This window comes from Lissotriton helveticus, chromosome 6 (assembly GCF_964261635.1).
Source record: "Lissotriton helveticus chromosome 6, aLisHel1.1, whole genome shotgun sequence".
Taxonomy (NCBI): Eukaryota; Metazoa; Chordata; class Amphibia; order Caudata; family Salamandridae; genus Lissotriton; species Lissotriton helveticus.
Window position 1 is genome coordinate 2,042,586,663 of NC_136067.1, and position 27,836 is coordinate 2,042,614,498.

At 51.4% G+C, this 27,836-nt stretch overlaps 1 protein-coding gene across 1 annotated transcript in view; it reads left to right on the plus strand.

Annotated features, from left to right (window-relative positions):
- The first annotated feature begins 872 nt into the window (after positions 1–872).
- Positions 873–27,836, plus strand: part of EMILIN1 (elastin microfibril interfacer 1) — a 138,372-nt gene continuing 111,408 nt past the window's right edge. Inside the window, exon 1 of the mRNA XM_078650062.1 lies at positions 873–1,557. Within this exon, the coding sequence (XP_078506188.1) occupies positions 1,373–1,557 (185 nt within the window). The 5' untranslated portion in view covers positions 873–1,372. The remainder of the gene's footprint in view (positions 1,558–27,836) is intronic.

Genomic DNA, 27,836 nt, shown 5'->3' on the forward strand with positions numbered 1-27,836 from the left:
CCATCAGAAATCATGAACAAATCGTGTCCATTCTTTGGTGGAGTCTGGCTAAGTTGTATGCCCCGATGTGACGTCATTCATTAGATACCTTCATTTTTGCCTGGAGTGGCAAAAAAAAAAATTGTTAACCCAATCCGGTCGGAGTCACCAAAAATGAATCAATATATTTTTCAATAAATGTTTAGCCTGTGGTGGCGTCTACTTAACGTTAACACCTGACGTCATTCGCTATATGCACTCTTTTGTGGGACAATCGAGTTAAACACCGTGGTTCTCTTAACACAGTTATTCTTTAGAACACGTCCACCCCGTCACTTTAATCGATTACGTCAGTTAGGGAAATGGATCACAGAGTGACGTCATTTATTAGAGGACGTTAGGGCGTGCCTCTATGACGCATGGCACGCCTTGATACCAGTGTGTCCTGATTGGCTGAAGGACCATTTACTCAATCCTGCATCACCAGGAATATATGACGTACATTTCACTATATGACCCCTTTAAAAAGTCCATCCGGTGAAACGAAAAAAATGATGTTCTACTCACACATTTATTCATTTCACAGGGGCTCTTTTAGTTGATTTCCGATTGGTTGCTGGGTTCAATAGCAACGCCATTCCCCAAGCCTCACCCCAGCTCCCCAAAATTATGTGTTAAAATTAAGTGGATTTTAAAGACGGGGCAAGAAAACTACATTTTTGTTTTCCATGAGTGAGGGGACCGGTTCTGTGGTTCTCAGAAGCTGGACGGCCCCTGACTGAGGGCAGTGGTGAGGTGTGCACACCCGTGCTCTGTGTGCACTGCCCCCTCCTCTGTCAGAGGCTCAGCCTCCCCCCGCCCTCCCCGAGGCTGGCCCCCCTCTCCCTCTGGTGGGCCGTCCGAGGAGGGCGCTCGCAGTCAGAGAGGGCAGAGAGTGGAGGGGAGCGCGCAGAGCAGGAGACTGACCGCCAGAGCTGGACCCGGCGGACCCCACTGGACCTGGGGGGAGCGAGAGACACAGATCCGGGGGCCTGGAAGGGAAGCGGCCGCTCTCTGTCCTCCAAACAAACTTTTCCCAAAAAAGGAGCGCTTTTTTGGAGCAGACACTGGATGAACCGAAGCCTCCCAGGGCAGCGGAGGGAAAGTTGGAGAAGTTTTATTTTGCTTTCAGTGGTCGGCGGTAGAGACTCTTAAGTTCATTTTACACTTATTTATATTTTTCTAAATATTTGTTTCCGTTACAAAGAAGATTCACTGGGATTTGGGAGCACACCACAGGATTTCTTGTGAGAATGTTTGCGTGAGGGCGGCCCTCGCGTGAGACCCCTCCTGTCCAGCCGCGCAGCGCCTAGAAGTTCGGGAGGCGCTTTCTTTCCTTGGATCTCCGGCCAGGATGGCCGCCGCTCGCTCCCTGTGGATTTGGGGCTGTGCCCTGCTGCTGCTGGCGGAGACCCGGGCCGCCAACTTCCCGCAGCGCTACAACCTGTACACGGGCGGCGTGGCACCGCAGACCCACGTGCAGACGGCGCAGGGCGTGTCCCAGCTGCAGAACGGGCACCGCGCCGCCAGCCGGCACAGGTAAGGGTCCAGCCTAGCGCCGCACTGGGCAGCAACGCTTCTAAGCGCTTCTGTGAAGAAATGTGCGAGGAACTTGAATACCCTCCTTTAAGAATTGAGCCGCTTCTAAGCGTGCGTGAGTGAGCGAGGAGCTTGAGTAGAAATGACCCGCTTCTAAGCGCTGTGTTCTCGAAGTAGTGCGGGGACAGGTAAAGCCCCTGGGTGAGTGCGTGAGCTTGAGTAGAAATGAGCAGGTTCTAAGCGCTTTCTTCTAGAAGTGCTGGAACAGGGAAAGCCCCTGTGTGAGTGGGTGAATGAGGAACTTGAGTAGCTTCTTTTAAAAAAACGAGCCGGTTCTAAGCGCTTCCTTCTCGAAGAAGGGAAGGGCAAAGCTGCTGGCGGCGCTGGGGGGAGTGCGTGAGTGAGTGATGAACTTGAGTAGAAATGACTCGCTTCTAAGCGCTTCCTTCTCGAAGCAGTGCCGGCGCATGTTAGACCCTCAGTGCTTGAGTGAGGAATCTTCCGAAGCGTCCCTAAGAAGCGACTGGCTTTTAAGCGCTTCCTGTTGGGAGAAGTGCTGGTACCTGGTAAGAGGTGGAAAACACATACACTGAAGGGCGGAAACCATTTATCTGGAAAGGAGGTTCTTTGAGTGGGTTTATTTGAAGTTACATTGTGTGGCGAATTGTTCCTCGAAGGCCTTTCGAGGCATTTCAGGTCAGATGAAAAGGGCAAATGTCTGCCGTTACTTTGGTAGGTACTCGAGGAAGGTTGTGAGATGAACAGGGTACCGTAATCACAGTATAGGAAGGCGTGAGCTGTGCTGTAATATTGTTTATGACCCAACATGCATTAATGATCGTGTCGACCTCGGAAAGATCAAGGCCTGGGTCTGCCCGATGGCAGCTGCTATTACAATCCGTGGCCCATCGTATAGTTCACCGAGTTATTGTACTGGTTAAGAGTTTGTAATTCGATCTGCTGGGTGAGCAAGCGCCTCTATGCGCTTGCGAGCGAGTATGTTATAAAGCGCCTCGCTGAAACTTCGGGGAACCTGTGTAGGAAGAAGTAATAACCACAGAACACCGGATGGACTGTTCAACGTCTCGGACCCACCAAGACCGTTTTATTTACAAAATAGGACACACCCCCTAATTAACTAATTAAGCGGCGTTAAGTATATATTCGTATGTTATTTGAGTATTGATAACGCGCTACGTGTGCTGCTGGCGCAGCTGCTTCGAGGCACTCTTTGTAGACAACTCAGAGAAGTCGGGAGAAAAAGAAACATCAGAGGGGAACAGAGAAGGAGGGCGGAAAGGGACCCGTATATAGTGGGAGGGGCAATCCTGCTAAAATATGGAGCTTGCCCTGTGATGGCAGAGGTCTGACCTTTCACCTCTGCTCAGGCAGGATCCTATGCATTATTAATCTGTGAAATGAGTTTGGGGGTCTGGTCCCGACTCCGTTCTGCGCCCCTTAAACCGCTTGTAAAAGTATTGTGTTCGGGAGCGGACACCCCATCATATGGAGCTGGAGAAAATACACCTGAGTTAGAAGGAGGGACCCTGGAGCGCAGACTCCGCAGAGGGAATATATATCCGAGATCACACGTGTCTGCAGACAGGGGTTACCGGGGAAGCTCCCAATTCGTTTGGGGTCGGAGGTTTCTTGAGTTCTTTCTGGTTCAAGCCAAACTCACTTTGAGACAAACGCACACCAGTGATTCAGCACTTAAACCAAGACACACAGGGCCCGCTTCAAAAAGAATCTTTAAGGGGCGTGGCTTACTTCCGACGCACTATTGAATTTCCAGGAATAAGTCACCCCTCTGCATGGAAGGGATGTTGTGGGTCGGCCTGTAAGCTCCGATTCTCTAGTGTTGTTCCGGCTATTTAGGTGGAGGGCGGGAGTCCGCTCACATGCCAGCGAGTGGCGAAGTGCTGGACGCGCTGCCAGTGGCACCATGTGTGATACTGGGCACACCCTTTGGGTGTGGGGCTGGGTCTCCCGATGCCGTTCACACCCAGACTCCCTTGTTCCTTAGAGGTCTGATGCCTTATTTAGACTTGTTGCATCCTGTCCGGTGCGGGGACGGGCCTGACCACAGGTCCCTGGACTCTCATACTGGACCTCAGGTGCTTTCACTTTATGTAGCGCCTCCTGCAGCGGCACTGTCAGTGCTCCAGTCACATGTAGCGCCTCCTGCAGCGGCGCTGTCAGTGCTCCAGTCACATGTAGCGCCTCCTGCAGCGGCGCTGTCAGTGCTCCAGTCACATGTAGCGCCTCCTGCAGCGGCGCTGTTACAGCTTCAGTCACATGTAGCGCCTCCTGCAGCGGCGCTGTCAGTGCTCCAGTCACAAGTAGCGCCTCCTGCAGCGGCACTGTCAGTGCTCCAGTCACATGTAGCGCCTCCTGCAGCGGCACTGTCAGTGCTCCAGTCACATGTAGCGCCTCCTGCAGCGGCACTGTCAGTGCTCCAGTCACATGTAGCGCCTCCTGCAGCGGCGCTGTCAGAGCTCCAGTCACATGTAGCGCCTCGTAGAGCGGCACTGTCAGTACAGTACTGAAAAAAAGCATATCCAATGCACTACCCTATCTCTCATCCTGTGCCTCTATCAATATATTTAATCTAAATATACTTACTTTTTTATGTATCTATATATTTTTAATGTACTTATGGATCTATATACTTATCTCTTTCTTCTAATTTAGCATTTCCAATGCACTAGCCTATTTCTCAGCCTATACTTCACTCAATATATCTTCTAGCCCAACCTTCAGACTCCTCTCAAACTTCTTTCTACTACTCCTTCTAATGCACTACCCTATCTCGCATCCTATAGATCTATCAATATATCCTCTACATCCACTCTCTCATTTATCCCAAACCCCATACCACTACTATGATCGCCAAAATAACCTTTTCTAGACTCTCTCCTGCTCTACCCCTCCATGCATCATCTGACACCTTTTTACTACACCGATCCCCTAAAACAAACATTTCTAAACTCTCCCCTCTGACTCCTTCCCTCCAAAACTCCTTTTTACTCATCCAAAAGCCTCTTCCTACTACTAATATATATATAAAAAAAAATGTTTTACTCTTTTATCCCTCCACTATCCTTTTTTCAATAAAAATTAACAGACTAACATGTTTCACTTCTCAAATTCCATATTCAACTATACTAATATACTGCCTAAATAACTGAATAACATATCTACTACTCAAATTACTTCATATTTATACTATACTAATTTTCAACACTAATCCTTTATGGGTTCCGGAGTGGCGTGCTACTCGCCAGAAAAGCGCTTCAACGCCCATCAGGGGTAACAAGTGCTATATGAATGCAAATCTTTCTTCCCCTTTTATCCATCCGCTATCCTTCTCACTCCAAGTAACAGACTAATATCCACCACTGAAATTACCTCATATTTCACCATATTAATTCACCACTAATCCTCTATAGGCTCCCTGAATAGCATGCGTCAACAAGCGAGTGATAGATAAATACGAACCTTTGTCCTACTCTATCCTTCTGCTATCATTCCAAATCCAAATAACTGATTAACTTATCCACCACTTAAAATGTACTTGCATGTTTCACTATACTAATTCAACACTAATCCTCTGTGGGTCCCGGAGTAGCGTGCTACCCGCCGAAAAAGCGCTTCGACGCCTCGTCAGGGGTAGTAAGCACTATATAAATGCAATTACAATACAATACAATACTCCAGTCACATGTAGCGCCTCATGCAGCGGCACTGTCAGTACTCCAGTCACATGTAGCGCCTCGTGCAGCGGCACTGTCAGTGCTCCAGTCACATGTAGCGCCTCCTGCAGCGGCACTGTCAGTGCTCCAGTCACATGTAGCGCCTCCTGCAGCGGCACTGTCAGTGCTCCAGTCACATGTAGCGCCTCCTGCAGCGGCACTGTCAGTGCTCCAGTCACATGTAGCGCCTTCTGCAGCGGCGCTGTTACAGCTTCAGTCACATGTAGCGCCTCCTGCAGCGGCGCTGTCAGTGCTCCAGTCACATGTAGCGCCTCGTGCAGCGGCACTGTCAGTGCTCCAGTCACATGTAGGGCCTCGTGCAGCGGCACTGTCAGTGCTCCGGTCACATGTAGCGCCTCGTGCAGCGGCACTGTCAGTGCTCCAGTCACATGTAGCGCCTCGTGCAACGGCACTGTCAGTGCTCCAGTCACATGTAGCGCCTCGTGCAGCGGCACTGTCAGTGCTCCAGTCACATGTAGCGCCTCGTGCAGCGGCACTGTCAGTGCTCCAGTCACATGTAGCGCCTCCTGCAGCGGCGCTGTCACAGCTTCAGTCACATGTAGCGCCTCCTGCAGCGGCGCTGTCAGTGCTCCAGTCACAAGTAGCGCCTCGTGCAGCGGCACTGTCAGTGCTCCAGTCACATGTAGCGCCTCGTGCAGCGGCACTGTCAGTGCTCCAGTCACATGTAGCGCCTCCTGCAGCGGCGCTGTCACAGCTTCAGTCACATGTAGCGCCTCCTGCAGCGGCGCTGTCAGTGCTCCAGTCACAAGTAGCGCCTCGTGCAGCGCCACTGTCAGTGCTCCAGTCACATGTAGCGCCTCCTGCAGCGGCACTGTCAGTGCTCCAGTCACATGTAGCGCCTCCTGCAGCGGCACTGTCAGAGCTCCAGTCACATGTAGCGCCTCCTGCAGCAGCAGTCAGTACTCCAGTCACATGTAGCGCCTCGTGCATCAACACTGTCAGTGCTCCAGTCACATGTAGCGCCTCGTGCAGCAGTACTGTCAGTGCTCCAGTCACATGTAGCGCCTCGTGCAGTGGTACTGTCAGTATTCCAGTCACATGTAGCGCCTCGTGCATCAACACTGTCTGTACTCCATTCCCATGTAGCGCCTCGTGTAGCGGTACTGTCAGAGCTCCAGTCACACGTAGCGCCTCGTGCAGCGGTACTGTCAGTACTCCAGTCACATGTAGCGCCTCGTGCAGCAGCACTGTCAGAGCTCTGTGAAACCTAAGGTAAGATTAGGGGGAGTGCAGGGCGGTATTAAAGGCGGGATAGGGAGGGTGGTGGAAGGTATTGGAAAGGATTTTTGAATGGGGAGTGGGGAGACATTAAACGGGCACAAAGAAGGGAGCAACAGGCAGGCATTAGAGAGGTCGGGAGGGGCCAAGGAGGCTATATTTAATGTAGGATATTCATTATATTTAATAATGCCCACCCTTATCCTGTAGCATAGGGGGCGCCCGAAGCACCATCCCCCTAAGACATCGAGAAGAGTGGTAGACAATAAAAAAGCAACAAACTGATAGAAGGGAAGGAAGTTCCAGCAGAAGAAGAAGAGGCCAAAATGTTTAGAACCTTCCCGAAAATATGGGCTAAACGTGTTTCGGGATAAGAGCACCCCCGTCCTGGAATGGTACTGCCCAGCTGAGAGCCTGGAGAGGAAAAGGGTTGTAAGGTAAAGGTGATCCGTGCTGTGAGGGGCCCCGGGCTCCTGAGATCAGCAGCTGAGCAGGCACAACGGGGTGGTGTGTGTGTAGGTGTCTGGGGCGGGGGGGGGGGGGGAGGCAAAGTATTTATTATTTATCTGTTTGAAAGTTTGAAAGTGTTATAGCGTGCTGCGTGTCCCCTTTCCAGCACTTCAGGGCGCTAAGAATGTTGAAGATAAGGAGTCCGCTCTCTCAGGGTCAGCAGGGTTATAGCTGGACACTGGTATTTACCTACAGCGCCCTAATAATGTAATCTGGTGCTTACCCAAAGCGCTTTGATGCCATTGGGACAAGTTCTCGGTGTATGAAAAATGCAAGAAGATAAAAAGAAATCAGTATCGTTGTGTTGGGTATCAATAAAAATCCACTGTCTGCCAGTAGCGCCAAGAGACCCTCAAGGCTGAACCTGTGCTCTACAAATCGCATTTGGGGGATTCTTTGCAAGCGCCTTGCGCCGCCGGTAGGTCACTTTCCCCCCATATTGAAAGCGACTCACGGAGGGCGCAAGGGCCTTGTAAATAAGCCCCTTTATGTTTGGTTTGAGTCTGATTGTCGAGGTTGAACCTTCTCCGATCTTTTGCTGTTGCGACTTTTGTGACACTCCGTTGCAGTGCATCTGAAGTTCTGTTCAGATTGTTTTCTGTCTCAGTGTGTGCGCCTCGAAGGCCGCGCAGCTGAGTCAATGCGCTGCTGGTGCAAGGGTCACCAGTGCAAACTCAGAAAGAACCAGCCTTGTGTGCACACCTGCGCGACCCAGAGAGTGCACGCGGAAATATGCAAAACTGGACAGGTGGAGTGCGCTGAATGGGGGGTGGGGGGGCTTTGAGGATACTTCACACTCTAGCCTGGACACTCCCGGGGATCGGGAGGGACAACCGATAGAAGCAAGGTTTGGGTTTACTTAACAGCCCAGTGTGAATTTTATAAAACGGCCTCGGTGAAGGCTAGGATTGAATTCCAGGAGTGGAGGGAGGGTGAAGGGTCATGCGATGGGAGTGAAGGCACCCATGCTGCGCAGGTGGAGAAGGGGGGGTGGTGAGAGGACAAACCGAATCACCTTCGAGACGCTCTTCTTTTATTCAGCGCCCAATGCATAAATAATCCGCTTCTAGGCGCCCCTAGATAAGGAGTGCTATATACGAGGAGATTTGAAATAACTGTTCAGCTGTTTGCGGTTGGTTACCTCCTCTGCGTGCCCCCCCCCCCCCCCCCCGCCCCCCAAACCCCCCACCCTCCCATACTGACTTGTACACCCAGGGGCAGTAAATGTAATCCCTTATGGAGCTGCACACCGCAGCTGTAGTAGTAACTGGAATACTGTAGTTAGCCCTGCGCGTGCCACGCGCCTGAGTCCCAACCCTGGTAGCCCCCAGCCGCCATGGCAGCCCCCTGCGCCATGACAGCCCCCTGCGCTACGACAGCCCCCTGCGCTACGACAGCCCCCTGCGCTACGACAGCCCCCTGCGCTACGACAGCCCCCTGCGCCATGACTGCGCCACGACAGCCCCCTGCGCCACGACAGCCCCCTGCGCCACGACAGCCCCCCTGCGCCACGACAGCCCCCCTGAGCCACGACAGCCCCCCTGAGCCACGACAGCCCCCCTGAGCCACGACAGCCCCCCTGAGCCACGACAGCCCCCCTGAGCCACGACAGGCCCCCTGAGCCACGACAGGCCCCCTGAGCCACGACAGGCCCCCTGCCAGCTTCCTTTTATCCCTGGGACGTCGGATATGAGCCATAGCCGGGGGTTAAGAGGGAAGGTTTCTGGAGGGAGGTGGCAGAGAGGGTAAAATGGCTACGAGTAGAGGCGCAACTAGAGTCCAATTTCGGGGGTGGGGGCTAATATACATTTCAGGGCGGCTAATTCTTACTGGCATAGCCAATAGGTCTCGCCTTTAGGACCTTATGAGTGTTTAGCCATGCAACGGTTGATGTTGTTGCACCAAGGATATTGTGTTGCATAACTAAACACGTATAAGGTCCCAAAAGCGAGACCTATTGGCTATGCCAGTGCTTGTTGTATTTTATCTTCCTCGCCTTTCCTATTCTGGTTAGTCTCGTAGCTCTTGAAAGCACGTGAAATCTCGGTGGGGTAGAACAGCGTGTGGGAGGGGTGAAAGGTCAAGGCAGCCGCTGCTGGTCCGGGGAGGGCCAGCATTCATCTTGTGATGTCATGCTGTGACAGTTGTGGTGATGCGCCAGTAGGACCGGGGTCTGACACAGCGAGGTGTGCCGTTCAGGGTGCAGTGGTGGTGTCTGACACAGCAACCTGTGTGTGCCATGCAGTGCGCAGTGGTGTCTGACACAGCAACCTGTGTGTGTGTGTGCCGGGCAGTGTGCAGTGGTGGTGTCTGACACAGCGAGGTGCGTGTGCCGTGCAGTGCGCAGTGGTCTGACACAGCAACCTGTGTGTGTGTGTGCCATGCAGTGTGCAGTGGTGTCTGACACAGCAACCTGTGTGTGTGCCATGCAGTGTGCAGTGGTGTCTGACACAGCAACCTGTGTGTGTGTGCCATGCAGTGTGCAGTGGTGTCTGACACAGCAACCTGTGTGTGTGTGCCATGCAGTGTGCAGTGGTGTCTGACACAGCAACCTGTGTGTGTGTGTGCCATGCAGTGTGCAGTGGTGTCTGACACAGCAACCTGTGTGTGTGCCATGCAGTGTGCAGTGGTGTCTGACACAGCAACCTGTGTGTGTGCCATGCAGTGTGCAGTGGTGTCTGACACAGCAACCTGTGTGTGTGTGTGTGCCATGCAGTGTGCAGTGGTGTCTGACACAGCAACCTGTGTGTGTGCCATGCAGTGTGCAGTGGTGTCTGACACAGCAACCTGTGTGTGTGTGCCATGCAGTGTGCAGTGGTGTCTGACACAGCAACCTGTGTGTGTGTGTGCCATGCAGTGTGCAGTGGTGTCTGACACAGCAACCTGTGTGTGTGTGTGCCGGGCAGTGTGCAGTGGTGGTGTCTGACACAGCGAGGTGTGTGTGCCGTGCAGTGCGCAGTGGTGTCTGACACAGCAACCTGTGTGTGTGTGCCATGCAGTGTGCAGTGGTGTCTGACACAGCAACCTGTGTGTGTGTGTGCCATGCAGTGTGCAGTGGTGTCTGACACAGCAACCTGTGTGTGTGCCATGCAGTGTGCAGTGGTGTCTGACACAGCAACCTGTGTGTGTGCCATGCAGTGTGCAGTGGTGTCTGACACAGCAACCTGTGTGTGTGTGTGCCATGCAGTGTGCAGTGGTGTCTGACACAGCAACCTGTGTGTGCCATGCAGTGCGCAGTGGTGTCTGACACAGCAACCTGTGTGTGTGTGTGCCGGGCAGTGTGCAGTGGTGGTGTCTGACACAGCGAGGTGTGTGTGCCGTGCAGTGCGCAGTGGTGTCTGACACAGCAACCTGTGTGTGTGTGTGCCATGCAGTGTGCAGTGGTGTCTGACACAGCAACCTGTGTGTGTGTGTGCCATGCAGTGTGCAGTGGTGTCTGACACAGCAACCTGTGTGTGTGCCGTGCAGTGGTGTCTGACACAGCAACCTGTGTGTGTGTGCCATGCAGTGTGCAGTGGTGTCTGACACAGCAACCTGTGTGTGTGTGTGCCATGCAGTGTGCAGTGGTGTCTGACACAGCAACCTGTGTGTGTGTGTGCCATGCAGTGTGCAGTGGTGTCTGACACAGCAACCTGTGTGTGTGTGTGCCGGGCAGTGTGCAGTGGTGGTGTCTGACACAGCGAGGTGTGTGTGCCGTGCAGTGCGCAGTGGTGTCTGACACAGCAACCTGTGTGTGTGTGTGCCATGCAGTGTGCAATGGTGTCTGACACAGCAACCTGTGTGTGTGTGTGTGTGCCATGCAGTGTGCAGTGGTGTCTGACACAGCAACCTGTGTGTGTGCCATGCAGTGTGCAGTGGTGTCTGACACAGCAACCTGTGTGTGTGCCATGTAGTGTGCAGTGGTGTCTGACACAGCAACCTGTGTGTGTGCCATGCAGTGGTGTCTGACACAGCAACCTGTGTGTGTGTGTGCCATGCAGTGTGCAGTGGTGTCTGACACAGCAACCTGTGTGTGTGCCATGCAGTGTGCAGTGGTGTCTGACACAGCAACCTGTGTGTGTGCCATGCAGTGTGCAGTGGTGTCTGACACAGCAACCTGTGTGTGTGCCATGTAGTGTGCAGTGGTGTCTGACACAGCAACCTGTGTGTGTGTGTGCCATGCAGTGTGCAGTGGTGTCTGACACAGCAACCTGTGTGTGTGTGTGCCATGCAGTGTGCAGTGGTGTCTGACACAGCAACATGTGTGTGTGTGTGCCATGCAGTGTGCAGTGGTGTCTGACACAGCAACCTGTGTGTGTGCCATGCAGTGTGCAGTGGTGTCTGACACAGCAACCTGTGTGTGTGTGCCATGCAGTGGTGTCTGACACAGCAACCTGTGTGTGTGTGTGCCATGCAGTGTGCAGTGGTGTCTGACACAGCAACCTGTGTGTGTGTGTGCCATGCAGTGTGCAGTGGTGTCTGACACAGCAACCTGTGTGTGTGTGCCATGCAGTGGTGTCTGACACAGCAACCTGTGTGTGTGTGTGCCGGGCAGTGTGCAGTGGTGGTGTCTGACACAGCGAGGTGTGTGTGCCGTGCAGTGCGCAGTGGTGTCTGACACAGCAACCTGTGTGTGTGTGTGCCATGCAGTGTGCAGTGGTGTCTGACACAGCAACCTGTGTGTGTGTGTGCCATGCAGTGTGCAGTGGTGTCTGACACAGCAACCTGTGTGTGTGTGTGCCATGCAGTGTGCAGTGGTGTCTGACACAGCAACCTGTGTGTGTGCCATGCAGTGTGCAGTGGTGGTGTCTGACACAGCAACCTGTGTGTGCCATGCAATGTGCAGTGGTGTCTGACACAGCAACCTGTGTGTGTGTGTGCCATGCAGTGTGCAGTGGTGTCTGACACAGCAACCTGTGTGTGTGTGTGCCATGCAGTGTGCAGTGGTGTCTGACACAGCAACCTGTGTGTGTGTGTGCCATGCAGTGTGCAGTGGTGTCTGACACAGCAACCTGTGTGTGTGCCATGCAGTGTGCAGTGGTGTCTGACACAGCAACCTGTGTGTGTGTGCCATGCAGTGGTGTCTGACACAGCAACCTGTGTGTGTGTGTGCCATGCAGTGTGCAGTGGTGTCTGACACAGCAACCTGTGTGTGTGTGTGCCATGCAGTGTGCAGTGGTGTCTGACACAGCAACCTGTGTGTGTGTGTGCCGGGCAGTGTGCAGTGGTGGTGTCTGACACAGCGAGGTGTGTGTGCCGTGCAGTGCGCAGTGGTGTCTGACACAGCAACCTGTGTGTACCGTTCACGGTGCAGTGGTGGTGTCTGACACAGCAACCTGTGTGTGCGCCGTGCAGTGTGCAGTGGTGTCTGACACAGCAACATGTGTGTGCCATGCAGTGTGCAGTGGTGTCTGACACAGCAACCTGTGTGTGTGTGTGTGTGTGTGTGTGTGTGCCATGCAGTGTGCAGTGGTGTCTGACACAGCAACCTGTGTGTGTGCCATGCAGTGTGCAGTGGTGGTGTCTGACACAGCAACCTGTGTGTGCCATGCAGTGTGCAGTGGTGTCTGACACAGCAACCTTTGTGTGTGTGTGCCATGCAGTGTGCAGTGGTGTCTGACACAGCAACCTGTGTGTGTGCCATGCAGTGTGCAGTGGTGTCTGACACAGCAACCTGTGTGTGTGCCATGCAGTGTGCAGTGGTGTCTGACACAGCAACCTGTGTGTGTGTGTGCCATGCAGTGTGCAGTGGTGTCTGACACAGCAACCTGTGTGTGTGCCATGCAGTGTGCAGTGGTGTCTGACACAGCAACCTGTGTGTGTGTGTGCCGGGCAGTGTGCAGTGGTGGTGTCTGACACAGCGAGGTGTGTGTGCCGTGCAGTGCGCAGTGGTGTCTGACACAGCAACCTGTGTGTACCGTTCACGGTGCAGTGGTGGTGTCTGACACAGCAACCTGTGTGTGCGCCATGCAGTGTGCAGTGGTGTCTGACACAGCAACATGTGTGTGTGCCATGCAGTGTGCAGTGGTGTCTGACACAGCAACCTGTGTGTGTGTGTGTGTGCCATGCAGTGTGCAGTGGTGTCTGACACAGCAACCTGTGTGTGTGCCATGCAGTGTGCAGTGGTGTCTGACACAGCAACCTGTGTGTGCCATGCAGTGTGCAGTGGTGTCTGACACAGCAACCTGTGTGTGTGTGCCATGCAGTGTGCAGTGGTGTCTGACACAGCAACCTGTGTGTGTGCCATGCAGTGTGCAGTGGTGTCTGACACAGCAACCTGTGTGTGTGCCATGCAGTGTGCAGTGGTGTCTGACACAGCAACCTGTGTGTGTGTGCCATACAGTGTGCAGTGGTGTCTGACCCAGCAACCTGTGTGTGTGCCATGCAGTGTGCAGTGGTGTCTGACACAGCAACCTGTGTCTGTGTGTGCGTGCCATGCAGTGTGCAGTGGTGTCTGACACAGCAACCTGTGTGTGTGTGTGCCGGGCAGTGTGCAGTGGTGGTGTCTGACACAGCGAGGTGTGTGTGCCGTGCAGTGCGCAGTGGTGTCTGACACAGCAACCTGTGTGTGCCGTTCAGCGTGCAGTGGTGGTGTCTGACACAGCAACCTGTGTGTGTGTGCCATACAGTGTGCAGTGGTGTCTGACCCAGCAACCTGTGTGTGTGCCATGCAGTGTGCAGTGGTGTCTGACACAGCAACCTGTGTGTGTGTGCCATGCAGTGGTGTCTGACACAGCAACCTGTGTGTGTGTGTGCCGGGCAGTGTGCAGTGGTGGTGTCTGACACAGCGAGGTGTGTGTGCCGTGCAGTGCGCAGTGGTGTCTGACACAGCAACCTGTGTTTACCATTCACGGTGCAGTGGTGGTGTCTGACACAGCAACCTGTGTGTGCGCCATGCAGTGTGCAGTGGTGTCTGACACAGCAACATGTGTGTGTGCCATGCAGTGTGCAGTGGTGTCTGACACAGCAACCTGTGTGTGTGTGTGTGTGCCATGCAGTGTGCAGTGGTGTCTGACACAGCAACCTGTGTGTGTGTGCCATGCAGTGTGCAGTGGTGTCTGACACAGCAACCTGTGTGTGTGTGTGCCGGGCAGTGTGCAGTGGTGGTGTCTGACACAGCGAGGTGTGCCGTGCAGTGTGCAATGGTGCCTGACACAGCGAGGTGTGTGTGCCGGGCAGTGTGCAGTGGTGGTGTCTGACACAGCGAGGTGTGTGTGCCGGGCAGTGTGCAGTGGTGGTGTCTGACACAGCGAGGTGTGTGTGCCGGGCAGTGTGCAGTGGTGGTGTCTGACACAGCGAGGTATGTCCTGCAGTGTGCAGAGTAATGGTGTCTGACACAGTGAGGTGTGTGAGCCGTGCAGTGCGCAGTGGTGTCTGACGCAGCGAGGTGTGTGTGCCGGGCAGTGTGCAGTGGTGGTGTCTGACACAGCGAGGCGTGTGTGCTGTGCAGTGTGCAGTGGTGTCTGACACAGTGAGGTGTGCCGTGCAGTGTGCAGTGGTGGTGCCGGACACAGCGAGGCGTGTGTGCCGTGCAGTGTGCAGTGGTGCCTGACACAGCGAGGCGTGTGTGCCGTGCAGTGTGCAGTGGTGCCTGACACAGCGAGGTGTGTGTGCCGGGCAGTGCGCAGTGCACTATGGCCAGGAGGGCCGGTGACGCTGCAGTGACCTCACCACTGGCACAGCACAGCGCAGGCAGCAGATGGGAGGTGACCTCACCGCCCAAACTGAGGCCAAACCCGTGAGAAGCAGGGCCGGAGAAACGCAAGGTGTCTGTTTCCGCTTCCTGCCTCCCTGGACAGAGCCAGGGGTTCTTCACAGGAAGTACACGACGACAAGAAGAGGCCCGGGGCATTCGTCGCATCTGCACAGACGACACCAAACCTGGGTCACTCCTTCCGCCCGCCCGCCCGTCCCGCAGACTCCCGCAATGGGCAGCCTTCAAGGCGCTATGTCTCCCAGATTCGCAATTTGTCAAATCTGCCCCACTCATAAATTAGAGCAATGCTGCGCATTATTGTCAGAATTGTGACAAGGTGACTACTGCATGCGTGTGTGTACATGTATGTAGAGGCATCTGTATAGCGAGAACAGATGTGAGCTGGGATGCTGACGTCAGTTTTCTAACTAGGACAGAGCACCCCCCTTCTTCTTGCCAGGGGGTGCACGAAGAAGGCTTCCCGACATTTCTGGGTTCAGATGTAATCATTATGTTAACTTGCCGCCCTTCCTGAACACAGCACACACATGCAGACAGAATCCTCAACAGGGAGATCTGTGCGGAGCTTGGGCAGAGGCAGAGTGATAGGCTAATACACAATGTTGGGAACATTAGGGGTACAGAGGATAACGTAGAATAACTCCAAGGAAAACATACATTTCACATAAGTGTCATATTGAAAGCTTCTGGGGTATCCTGAACTAATGCAAAATGCCTGAGTGGCCCCGTTCCATCAGCTGATTGGTAGAAGATTCGTTGAATGTTTCAGCACACACCGCACTTCCAGGGGACAGGCTCAGGATATATTTTTCAATCTGATTATCCCCAGTGCACACCATTGGTCTGCATATTGTCCCATATGCCTCAGGGCACGCGGCACAAGACGACGCCATGTTATGAAGTATGATCCAGGCAGTGGGAAGTATTTCCCCCAGGTCAAGAGCCTGTTCTTTCACCAGCCAGCTCTACTTCAAACCCTTCCTGAGTTCCTAAGCATAAAATGCTTCAGAATGCTCTGAATTTTGGGCACTCTTATTGTTTTTTTAGCCAGAACCTATGAGTACTAAAACATCTCTTCTGCGCTCTTTTAGTGGAGGCAGTGGTCCCGATGTTGGCACACACTGGAGTTTGCCCTTGATTCAGATTCCAAGCTGAGGGACGTTACCATCTTTCCCCCACATATTTTTCGCCAAGTAAAACTCGGAATGCTTGGAAAATGACCCACATTCTGAGTTTTGGAGCTCTGAACTAGTAACATGCATAGTATCTCTCATTCTGAGGCGTGATTCTCAGAATAATGTGGTGATATCACAACCGGTGAGACCCTGACCACTAGGGAGGCGCTAAAAGCAAGAGAGTGGTATTTCTCAAAATGTACCTGCTCCAGTCCCCATGTGTGCTTCCGTCGATTACAAATGCATTGAACTACACACCGGAACAATACAGATGTGAGATGATATGGAGATGTGCATACACGCTAAAGCCTCCTTTAGCCCTGAGGAAGTCATAGGACTAAAGGCCTATTTGACGAAACATGTTGGCGACGCAAGAGGGCTCATAAAAGCAGACTTTTATAAATGAATATATAGGAAACTGTACTTTATGAAATTTGCTAAAGGACTTTGTGCAAATGAGATTTTGCTAAGTATTTTAACCAAATGTAATAGACAAAAATTGTATTGTTTAAATGGTGTGCTAGCAATATAAATTTGGCAGAAAAGGCTAAGGTTTCAATGTTTTCTAAAAAAGAAATTGAAGAAGCTTCAGATCCTAGGCACAAAGGCAGTGAATTACAAGCTTAGGTGGAGCAATGGAAAATGTGTTGCCTTCATCTGCAGTTTGAATCCCAACAAAGTAAATTCAGTCTTTAATCCTTCCTAAGGCGGTAAACCAACTGCAATGGAATTGAGTAAAAGTAACACCTATTATTTGCAGTGAATACAAATGGTAAAAGTGCAGTATGCAGCACTATATCTAAAACAAGGTATTACTATTATTCAAATGACAGGAAAAATAATGTTATCCCATGGAGCTATTATATACTCAAAATGTGAGATTTCTTTTCTTAAACGGAAGATGAATTATTTATTTTTAAAATACATGTTTTTTCTAAATCGGGCATAATTCGTACTGTTTGACAGGTGTAGGGCTGTTCTTTCCCTTTATGTTGATACAAGAGAAGACAGTCCTAAACGCCGTTCCCCACAGTTCCAGCCCACTTCGATCTCTGCATTATGGAATATTTTGGTCCTGTATACACGTGTGTGCAAAGCCGACGAACACAGTTCAAACGTCAACTCATTCCCTAGCTCACAATTCTTGCACTGTGGGGCACTAGTGAATGGTCGGGGTAGGGTAGACCTTCCTGGTAATGTGATTGGATGGCAGTGGGCCCCACAATTACCAACAATGCAAAGTTCTGTTTCCTGGGCTGTAGCTGAGTTCCCTCTGGAGTTGCACTTTGAGAGTGAGGTGGAGTCCGTGATACACACCAGTGGGGGTGGGGACAGACTGCTGTGACGCGCTAGGTGCACATGACCCTGGCAGCGCCATTCCATTCTCATTTCAATATATTACTTCACTTCTGCAGTTTTCCTTCTGGATATGTCTCTTTAAGTAAGTAACTTACATCTACTGTAAGTCATTCCAACGCACCGAAGCCAGGTGTGCACTATATACAGCTGCAAACACCAATAACTAGATACACAGCTTTTGTTTGCAGGTTGTATCATCCTGTTCCATCGTCTTACAGGCTATCCTCACAACCAGGTTAATACCAATTTAACTCCTAGCCCACCCTTCTTTCCTACCGAAAGGCTTCCTTTTTAGACCTACCCACAACCTTTTCTATGCGAACACTTCCGGTTTCTAAGCTCTAAGCTCTCCGTTAAAACCCAGCACTCTGATTGGCCAAAGCCCCAGAATTCTGACATATGCCCTTGGTAATGCGCGTTCAGTGATCACCGCGTATTCTTGAAATTAGGGGCTCCGAAGTTAGCAATAAAGCAGCAGAGACTCTTAAAAAGAGGCCCGAGGGGCGGCCTGTCTGTCTTCACCCCCTGTAACTAACATAAATGCGGTCTTCCTCCCAGGTGGGCGCGCCTTCTGATCTTGTGCAAATCACACCGTCTGTGAGCAGAGCAGTGTCTGCGCCGGGCTTTGAGCTGGGTCTGGGAACCTCTGAAACCGGCGCCCTCCCCTCCTCCGAGAGAGAGCTCGGGTGGGTGCCTGGAGGCCTTGTGCAGAACAAAAGGCGCTACAGCCCTTTTGATGAGGAGGGACCCAGACCCACAGCCTGCGAAGAGTGAAGTGCGCCCTTCAGGGGCCGACAGCATGAATGCAAACAACAAGCATTGTCCAAGCAACACTCAGTCTGCCGCGTGCACTGCGTCACTTGTTCAAGTTCAAGTTCTGGAATTTGTATAGCGCACTGCTCACCCAGAGGGTCTCAAGGCGCTTGGGGAAGGGGTTCATTATTTGTCAAATATCCAAGTTTTAAGATCTTTTCTGAAGGCGATGTGATTTTGAGTAAGGCGGAGGTGAGTGGGGAGTGAGTTCCAGGTCTTGGCGGCAAGGAAGGAGAAGGATCTGCCACCCATGGTGGATTTTCGGATGCGCGGGACCGCGGCACGGGCTTGATTGGACGATCTTAGTTGGCGGGTGGGTTTGTAGAAAAATAGGCGAGTGTTAAGGCATTCGGGTCCTAGATTGTAGAGGGCCTTGTGTGCGTGGGTGAGAAGGCGGAATGTAATTCTTTTGTTGATGGGAAGCCAGTGGAGGTCTTTTAGGTGTCCGGTGATGTGATCTTGGCGAGGGATGTCTAATATGAGTCTTGCTGATGCGTTTTGGATGCGTTGGAGTTTTTTCTGTAATTTTGCTGTGATTCCGGCGTATAGAGTGTTGCCGTAATCCAGTCGACTTGTGACCAGTGCGTGGGTGACAGTCTTTCTTGTCTCGAGGGGGATCCAACGGAAGATCTTTTTGAGAGTGCGAAGTACGTTGAAGCAAGAGGATGAGACTGCGTTGACTTGTCTGGACATCGAGAGAGAGGAGTCTAGGATGAAGCCAAGGTTACGTGCGTGGTCTGTGGGTGTGGGTGCTGTTCCCAGAGCGGAAGGCCACCAAGAGTCGTCCCATGCGGAGGGGGAAGATCCTAGGATGAGCACCTCCGTTTTGTCTGAGTTGAGTTTTAGGCGGCTATGTTTCATCCATTCGGCTACTTCTTTCATACCTTCGTGAAGATTGGTTTTGGCGATGTTGGGGTCTTTGGTGAGGGAAAGGATTAACTGGGTGTCGTCGGCGTAAGAGATGATGTTAAGGTTGTGTTGACGCGCGATGGAGGCAAGTGGACTCATGTAAACGTTGAAGAGGGTGGGACTAAGTGAAGATCCTTGTGGTACTCCACAGATGACTTCGGTGGCCTCAGAGTTGAAAGGGGGAAGTCGGACTCTGAGTTCTCCCAGCGAGGAATGAGGTGATCCAGTCCAAGGCTTTTCCTTGTATTCCAATGTTGCTGAGGCGTTGTATAAGGGTACTGTGGGAGACTGTGTCGAAAGCGGCGGAGAGGTCGAATAGAATGAGGGCCACTGTTTCACCGTTGTCCAGTAGAGTTCGGATGTCGTCAGTAGCTGCAATGAGGGCAGTTTCGGTGCTGTGTTTGGCTCGAAATCCGGATTGAGAAGGGTCAAGGGAGTTGTTGGATTCAAGGAAGGCGGCGAGCTGGCTGTTGACGGCTTTCTCGATGACTTTGGACGGGAATGGGAGGAGGGAAATGGGCCGGTAGTTTTTAAGTTCAGAGGGGTCTGCTGTGGGTTTTTTCAGGAGGGCGCTGAGTTCGGCGTGTTTCCAGCTATCTGGAAAGGTGGCAGATCTGAATGAGCAGATGATTACATCACGGAGATGGGGTGCGATGATGGAGTCCGCTTTGTTGAAGATGTGGTGGGGGCAGGGGTCAGTTGGCGAGCCAAAGTGGTTTGAGTTCATTAGGCGGATGGTGTCTTCAGTGGTGATTGGGTTCCAGGTGCTAAGGTTGTTAGTTGGCGGGGTTGGATCTGAGGGGGGTGGGGAGGGTTGAACGCTGGGAGTGTTCTCGAAGCTGTTGTGGATGTCGGTAATTTTGTTGTAGAAGAAGGAGGATAGCGCGTCGCAGAGTTCTTGGGATGGAGTGATGTCGTTGGATGCTGCGGTGGGGTTGGTGAATTCTTTGACGATGTTGAAAAGTTCCTTGCTGTTGTGAGAGTTGTTGTCGAGACGATCTTTGAGTGCTGATTTCTTGGCGGATCGAATCAGTTGGTGGTGTTTGCGGGTGGCTGCCTTAAGGGAGGACATGTTGTCTGTGGTCGGGTTTTTTCTCCATGTTTTCTCCAGAGTGCGGCATAGCTTCTTGGATTTTTTTAGGTCATCGTTGAACCAGGGAGCCTTTTTGTTGACTGATTTGATCTGGTGTTTTTTCAGGGGTGCTAATTCGTCAGCACTGTGGGTGATCCATTGCTTGAGGTTGGTGGCTGCTTGGTTTGGGTCCAAAGAGAAGGTGGGAGGGTTTTGGTTGAGTGATGTGAGGAGTTGGTCGGAAGTGATTTTGTTCCAGTTTCTCCGAGGAATGGGTTGTGGGCGGTTGTGGGTCAGGGTGGTTTTGTAGCTGAAGTGAACACAGCTGTGGTCCGTCCAGTGGAGGGCTGTGGTGCGATCGAAGGAGATGTGCTTGCTGGAGGTGAAGATAGGGTTGAGCGTGTGTCCGGCTACATGGGTGGGGGTGTCAACGAGTTGTTTGAGCTCGAGATTGGCCAGGTTGTCCAGAAGGGCGGTGGTGTGGCTGTCATGTTTGTTTTCAAGGTGGTAGTTAAAGTCTCCTAAAAGGATGTAGTTCTCGGAGGCGAGGGCATGTGGGCTGATGAAGTCTGTGATGTCATCGCTGAATTGAGTGCGGGTGCCTGGAGGCCTGTAGATGAGGGTGCCTCTAAGTGTGGACCTAGGGTCGGTGTGGATCTGAAAGTGGAGATGTTCGGCGGTTGCAAGAGTATCATTGGCGCTGGTCGTGACTTTGATGGTGTTCTTATGGATGATGGCGATTCCTCCTCCTGTTTGGTTGTTGCGGTCTTTACGGGTAATCTTGTAGCCGTCCGGTATGGCTATGGCGATGTCGGGTGCTGATGACATGTTCATCCAGGTTTCAGTAAGGAAGGCGATGTCCGGTGAGGCAGTGTCGAGTAGGTCCCAGAGTTCCGTTGCGTGTCTGTGGACTGAGCGAGTGTTGAGCAGGATGCACTTTAGGTGGATAGCGTCAGGGCTGCGTGTGGAGGAGGTGGGTTTGGTGAGGGTCCTGGAACAGTTGAACTTGCAGGAGAGGCAGGCGAAAGGACCGTGGGTACGTCCTGGGGTGGCTTCGCAGCATTGTGGGGCGCGCCCGGGGTTGAGGGCGAGGAGGGTTGTGGCATCGTATGTGACTCTGGTGGGCTGGGAATGGGGGGGGCCTGGGGGACCGGCGCTAGGCGGGGCCAGGCGCGGACGGGTGCAGACGGGCTTACCTTTGGCGCGACTGGGGCGCGATCGCTGCACGGAAATGCATCTGTCATATGCGGATAGAGGAGGGGCGAGGGAGGAGCAGCTGGGAGGGGGGTGCGTGCTGGGGAGCCTCGCTACGAGGCACAACAAACAAAATGGCCGTGCAACATAAACAAACAACTAACCAGGCGGCCAGACCGAGCTCCGATGCAGTTATTAAATCAGCAAATCACTTAGCAAATGCGAGCGGACAAAGAATGCTTCAATTATCAGCAAAATGTAAAATGCGAGCGCACAGTGAGTACTTCAATTATTAGCAAAGTGCAGAATGCGAGCGCACAATGAATATTTCTATTATCAGCAAATGCTAAATGCGAGCGCGCAGCAGAATGTAAGCAGTCACACTACGATACCCAGGCAGCCAGAGCGAGCACTGCGAGGTGTGGTCAGGGAGCGTGGGGGAGCGACCTCTTCTCACGAGGATAGGGAGGTCACAGAGCTATGGACACTCAAGCAGCCTGAAGGCAGTCCGTGGGAGGGAGGACGTGTTTGCTCTTCGCATCTTCTTCAAGATGTCTTCCTCTTTCTCCAGCTGCCCCAACCCTTTCCTCTTTTCCTTTCTCCTCTCCTCTCCCCCCACTTTTTCTCCTCTCAGCTTCCTGTGTCTCCTTTCTTTCCTTATCTTCTTCCTGAACTCACTGCTTGCTGTTTGCTCTTATCCCCCTGTGGCTTTTCTTCCCTCCTTCTCCTTGCCTCCTCTTTCCTGCCTCACCCTCATCCGCAGCCTCTTTCCTATCCTCCCATCTATTTCCTGCCGCCCTTTGACCCGGACAGTTGCTGCCTGTAGAGCCTCGAGGCCTGGAATGCGCTGCTGTATTTTTACTCAGATCTCTGGGCTGGTAATAGGCGCCCTGTGAGTGTTTAACCTTGTTTCAAAGCTGCCAGGCCCTGGCTGTGTTTGCACTGTGGAAAGACAACGTAACGAAGCTTCAATGGAAGACAGGAAGCGTGGGGGTTGAATCCTACAGCGCTCTATTGCAGAAGACATCTACATGTATGTATATATGTATGTATGTAGGGTAGTGAGTAAGCCTGGGCAGTAAATTCTGTTATGCTCGCGGAATTTGCGAAATTTGGGATAATTGTGCGTTCTGCAGAGAACGTGGAAATGCCACAAATTCCGCGATCCGCGGCGTCGCAGATTTTTTGCTTGTTCGTGCTTTCAAAATGCGTGTTCGCTAGATATTTCCCCCCCGAGCATGCACATAGCGTTTGAGAACAGGAAAAAAGCATTGCGATTGCAATTCCGCGTGTTCGCCGAAGTTTGGCATGCTTGTGGAGCTTTGCATTGCGCGACTACGCAAATTCCGCCCACCCCTAGTGGTGAGTGACACTGCAATATATAGTTCCAGACACCATAGGGCGGTGTTTATTGTGGTGAGTGACACTGTGCAAAGTACAGTCCCAGAAACCATAGGGCAGTGTTTATTGTGGTGAGTGACACTGTGCAAAGTACAGTCCCAGAAACCATAGGGCAGTGTTTATTGTGGTGAGTGACACTGTGCAAAGTATAGTCCCAGAAATCATAGTGCGGTGTTTATTGTGGTGAGTTACACTGTGCAAAGTATAGTCCCAGAAATCATGGGGCAGTGTTTATTGTGGTGAGTGACACTGTGCAAAGTATAGTCCCAGAAACCATAGGGCAGTGTTTATTGTGGTGAGTGACATTGTGCAAAGTATACTCCCAGAAACCATAGGGTGATGTTTAGCGTGGTGAGGTAGACTGTGCAAAGTATAGTCCCAGAAATCATGGGGCAGTGTTTATTGTGGTGAGTGACACTGTGCAAAGTACAGTCCCAGAAACCATAGGGCAGTGTTTATTGTGGTGAGTGACATTGTGCAAAGTATACTCCCAGAAACCATAGGGTGATGTTTAGCGTGGTGAGGTACACTGTGCAAAGTATAGTCCCAGAAATCATGGGGCAGTGTTTATTGTGGTGAGTGACACTGTGCAAAGTATAGTCCCAGAAACCATAGGGCGGTGTTTATTGTGGTGAGTGACACTGTGCAAAGTACAGTCCCAGAAACCATAGGGCAGTGTTTATTGTGGTGAGTGACATTGTGCAAAGTATACTCCCAGAAACCATAGGGTGATGTTTAGCGTGGTGAGGTACACTGTGCAAAGTATAGTCCCAGAAATCATGGGGCAGTGTTTATTGTGGTGAGTGACACTGTGCAAAGTATAGTCCCAGAAACCATAGGGCAGTGTTTATTGTGGGGAGTGACACTGTGCAAAGCATAGTCCCAGAAACCATAGGGCAGTGTTTATTGTGGGGAGTGACACTGTGCAAAGTATACTCCCAGAAACCATAGGGTGATGTTTAGCGTGGTGAGGTACACTGTGCAAAGTATAGTCCCAGAAATCATAGTGCGGTGTTTATTGTGGTGAGTGACACTGTGCAAAGTATAGTCCCAGAAATCATAGGGCGGTGTTTATTGTGGTGAGTGACACTGTGCAAAGTACAGTCCCAGAAACCATAGGGCAGTGTTTATTGTGGTGAGTGACATTGTGCAAAGTATACTCCCAGAAACCATAGGGTGATGTTTAGCGTGGTGAGGTACACTGTGCAAAGTATAGTCCCAGAAATCATGGGGCAGTGTTTATTGTGGTGAGTGACACTGTGCAAAGTATAGTCCCAGAAACCACAGGGCAGTGTTTATTGTGGGGAGTGACACTGTGCAAAGTATACTCCCAGAAACCATAGGGTGATGTTTAGCGTGGTGAGGTACACTGTGCAAAGTATAGTCCCAGAAATCATAGTGCGGTGTTTATTGTGGTGAGTGACACTGTGCAAAGTATAGTCCCAGAAATCATAGGGCGGTGTTTATTGTGGTGAGTGACACTGTGCAAAGTATACTCCCAGAAACCATAGGGTGATGTTTAGCGTGGTGAGGTACACTGTGCAAAGTATAGTCCCAGAAACCATAGGGTGATGTTTAGCGTGGTGAGTGACACTGTGCAAAGTATAGTCCCAGAAACCATAGGGCGGTGTTTATTGTGGTGAGTGACACTGTGCAAAGTTTAGTCCCAGAAATCATAGTGCGGTGTTTATTGTGGTGAGTGACACTGTGCAAAGTATAGTCCCAGAAATCATAGTGCGGTGTTTATTGTGGTGAGTGACACAGTGCAATGCAAAGTATAGTCCCAGAAACCATAGGGTGATGTTTAGCGTGGTGAGTGACACTGTGCAAAGTATAGTCCCAGAAACCATAGGGCGGTGTTTATTGTGGTGAGTCACACTGTGCAAAGTATAGTCCCAGAAACCATAGGGCGGTGTTTATTGTGGTGAGTGACACTGTGCAAAGTATAGTCCCAGAAATCATAGTGCGGTGTTTATTGTGGTGAGTCACACTGTGCAAAGTATAGTCCCAGAAATCATAGTGCGGTGTTTATTGTGGTGAGTTACACTGTGCAAAGTATAGTCCCAGAAATCATAGTGCGGTGTTTATTGTGGTGAGTGACACAGTGCAAAGTATAGTCCCAGAAATCATAGTGCGGTGTTTATTGTGGTGAGTGACACTGTGCAAAGTATAGTCCCAGAAACCATAGGGTGGTGTTTATTGTGGTGAGTCACACTGTGCAAAGTATAGTCCCAGAAACCATAGGGCGGTGTTTATTGTGGTGAGTGACACTGTGCAAAGTATAGTCCCAGAAATCATAGTGCGGTGTTTATTGTGGTGAGTTACACTGTGCAAAGTATAGTCCCAGAAATCATAGTGCGGTGTTTATTGTGGTGAGTGACACAGTGCAATGCAAAGTATAGTCCCAGAAACCATAGTGTGATGTTTAGCGTGGTGAGTGACACAGTGCAATGCAAAGTATAGTCCCAGAAACCATAGGGTGGTGTTTATTGTGGTGAGTCACACTGTGCAAAGTATAGTCCCAGAAACCATAGGGCGGTGTTTATTGTGGTGAGTGACACTGTGCAAAGTATAGTCCCAGAAATCATAGTGCAGTGTTTATTGTGGTGAGTGACACTGTGCAAAGTATAGTCCCAGAAATCATAGTGCGGTGTTTATTGTGGTGAGTCACACTGTGCAAAGCATAGTCCCAGAAACCATAGGGCGGTGTTTATTGTGGGGAGTGACACTGTGCAAAGTATACTCCCAGAAACCATAGGATGATGTTTAGCGTGGTGAGGTACACTGTGCAAAGTATAGTCCCAGAAATCATAGTGCGGTGTTTATTGTGGTGAGTGACACAGTGCAAAGTATAGTCCCAGAAATCATAGTGCGGTGTTTATTGTGGTGACTTACACTGTGCAAAGTATAGTCCCAGAAATCATAGTGCGGTGTTTATTGTGGTGAGTGACACAGTGCAAAGTATAGTCCCAGAAATCATAGTGCGGTGTTTATTGTGGTGAGTACACAGTGCAAAGTATAGTCCCAGAAATCATAGTGCGGTGTTTATTGTGGTGAGTGACACAGTGCAAAGTATAGTCCCAGAAATCATAGTGCGGTGTTTATTGTGGTGAGTGACACCGTGCAAAGTATAGTCCCAGAAATCATAGTACGGTGTTTATTGTGGTGAGTGACACTGTGCAAAGTATAGTCCCAGAAACCATAGGGTGGTGTTTATTGTGGTGAGTGACACAGTGCAAAGTATAGTCCCAGAAACCATAGGGCGGTGTTTAGCGTAGTGAGTGACATTCTGCAAAGTATAGTCCCAGAAACCTTAGGGCGGTGTTTAGCGTAGTGAGTGACACTCTGCAAAGTATAGTCCCAGAAACCATAGGGCGGTGTTTAGCGCAGTGAGTGACACTGTGCAAAGTATAGTCCCAGAAATCATAGTGCGGTGTTTATTGTGGTGAGTGACACAGTGCAAAGTATAGTCCCAGAAACCATAGGGTGGTGTTTATTGTGGTGAGTGACACTGTGCAAAGTATAGTCCCAGAAACCATAGGGCGGTGTTTATTGTGGTGAGTGACACTGTGCAAAGTATAGTCCCAGAAATCATAGTGCGGTGTTTATTGTGGTGAGTGACACAGTGCAATGCAAAGTATAGTCCCAGAAACCATAGGGTGATGTTTAGCGTGGTGAGTGACACTGTGCAAAGTATAGTCCCAGAAACCATAGGGCGGTGTTTATTGTGGTGAGTGACACTGTGCAAAGTATAGTCCCAGAGACCGTAGGTGTAAAGTGTGGTGAGTGACACAGCAGTGGATCATATCTATCTATATATAATGTCTGGACGAGGTCTAAACTAGTACCCCGAATATATAATATTCTTTAAATGTTCACACAATCTGCACCCTGCTCCCTCTCCAGTGCCCCCTAGGGGCTGCCACCGAAGGCACACACAGAAGGTCCTCAGTGTGGCCACATGAATCCACATCATGAAAACACAACTTTTCCAGTCTTGGATTTCCCCTTTTCCTCGGGTGGGGTAGTCCAAGGTTACCAATTCAACCAGCCAGGAGTTAGTGTTGGTAAATGGAAGGCAGTAAAGATCTGCCCTCGGAATGGGGTATTATTCCTAAATGCTCAGAAGCACATTTTACTGCAACCAATCCACAACCTACCAAGGCCTATACCTAGTGTGCTTTCTAACCAGAGCTAGCAGAGTCAGACTGATGCTCTTGTATCAAATGGTCGAGCCAGGCTCTGTGTTGTGTGCTGGGTGTTGTTGTGTGGTGTGGCTGGTGTTGTGTGTCGGGTGTTGTTGTGTGCCAGGTGTTGTTGTGTGGTGTGGCTGGTGTTGTTCTGTGTCGGGTGTTGTTGTGGGCTGGGTGTTGTTGTGTGGTGTGTCGGGTGTTGTTGTGTGCTGGGTGTTCCTAGAGGAACTTGGAGAAGGTTTCCGCTCTTAGCAGCACGGAAAGGATGAACCCTCATTGTGGGATCCAAACGCCTGGCACCTCTTGGCACGGTCCCATCTCACCCACGCTGTGCTCTGGTGCTGAGGGGGCGCCAGCATATTGTGACCCTCCCTCCAGGCCACTACCGTCACTGCCTCCTGCCCTGACTTTTCACCTACAAATCAAAGATTTCAAATCTGTCAGTCTAATTAATTCAATGGAAGCAAAACAAGACTACAGCACCCAGAATGCACCAGGCTGTCTCACAAAGGTCCAGTACTGGAAAAAGTGTCTGCAATGACCTGGAGGGAGGTGGTCAAACTACTAGCCTGGGCACACAGCTGCCAGGTCCTTACCGCTGAGACCGAATAGGAAACCCAGCACCGCCTCAAAGAGGCTTTCACAAGTGTGGGTCTCAGATTTTAAATGGGGGGGTGGTCGTCAGTGGAGAGGCCCTGTCCCCTGCCCCCTTTGCCAGTAGATCTGACCGTGGTGGACTAATGGCCTGCCCTGGGCCCTGGGAGACAGTTTCATGTGATGTGTCAAGAACACGTGTGTTACAACAGACACTGTGTTGTTGTGAGTGACGCGGCTCCCTGCAGGGGGGTGTGGTGGAGCTGAATGCCCTGTGTTTGTGGTCATGAGGCTGGCGCGCGCTTCTTATGAATGTGCAGCTGACATGTAGGCCCGGGGCTGTTTCAAACCGGAAGTGCTCCCCCCATT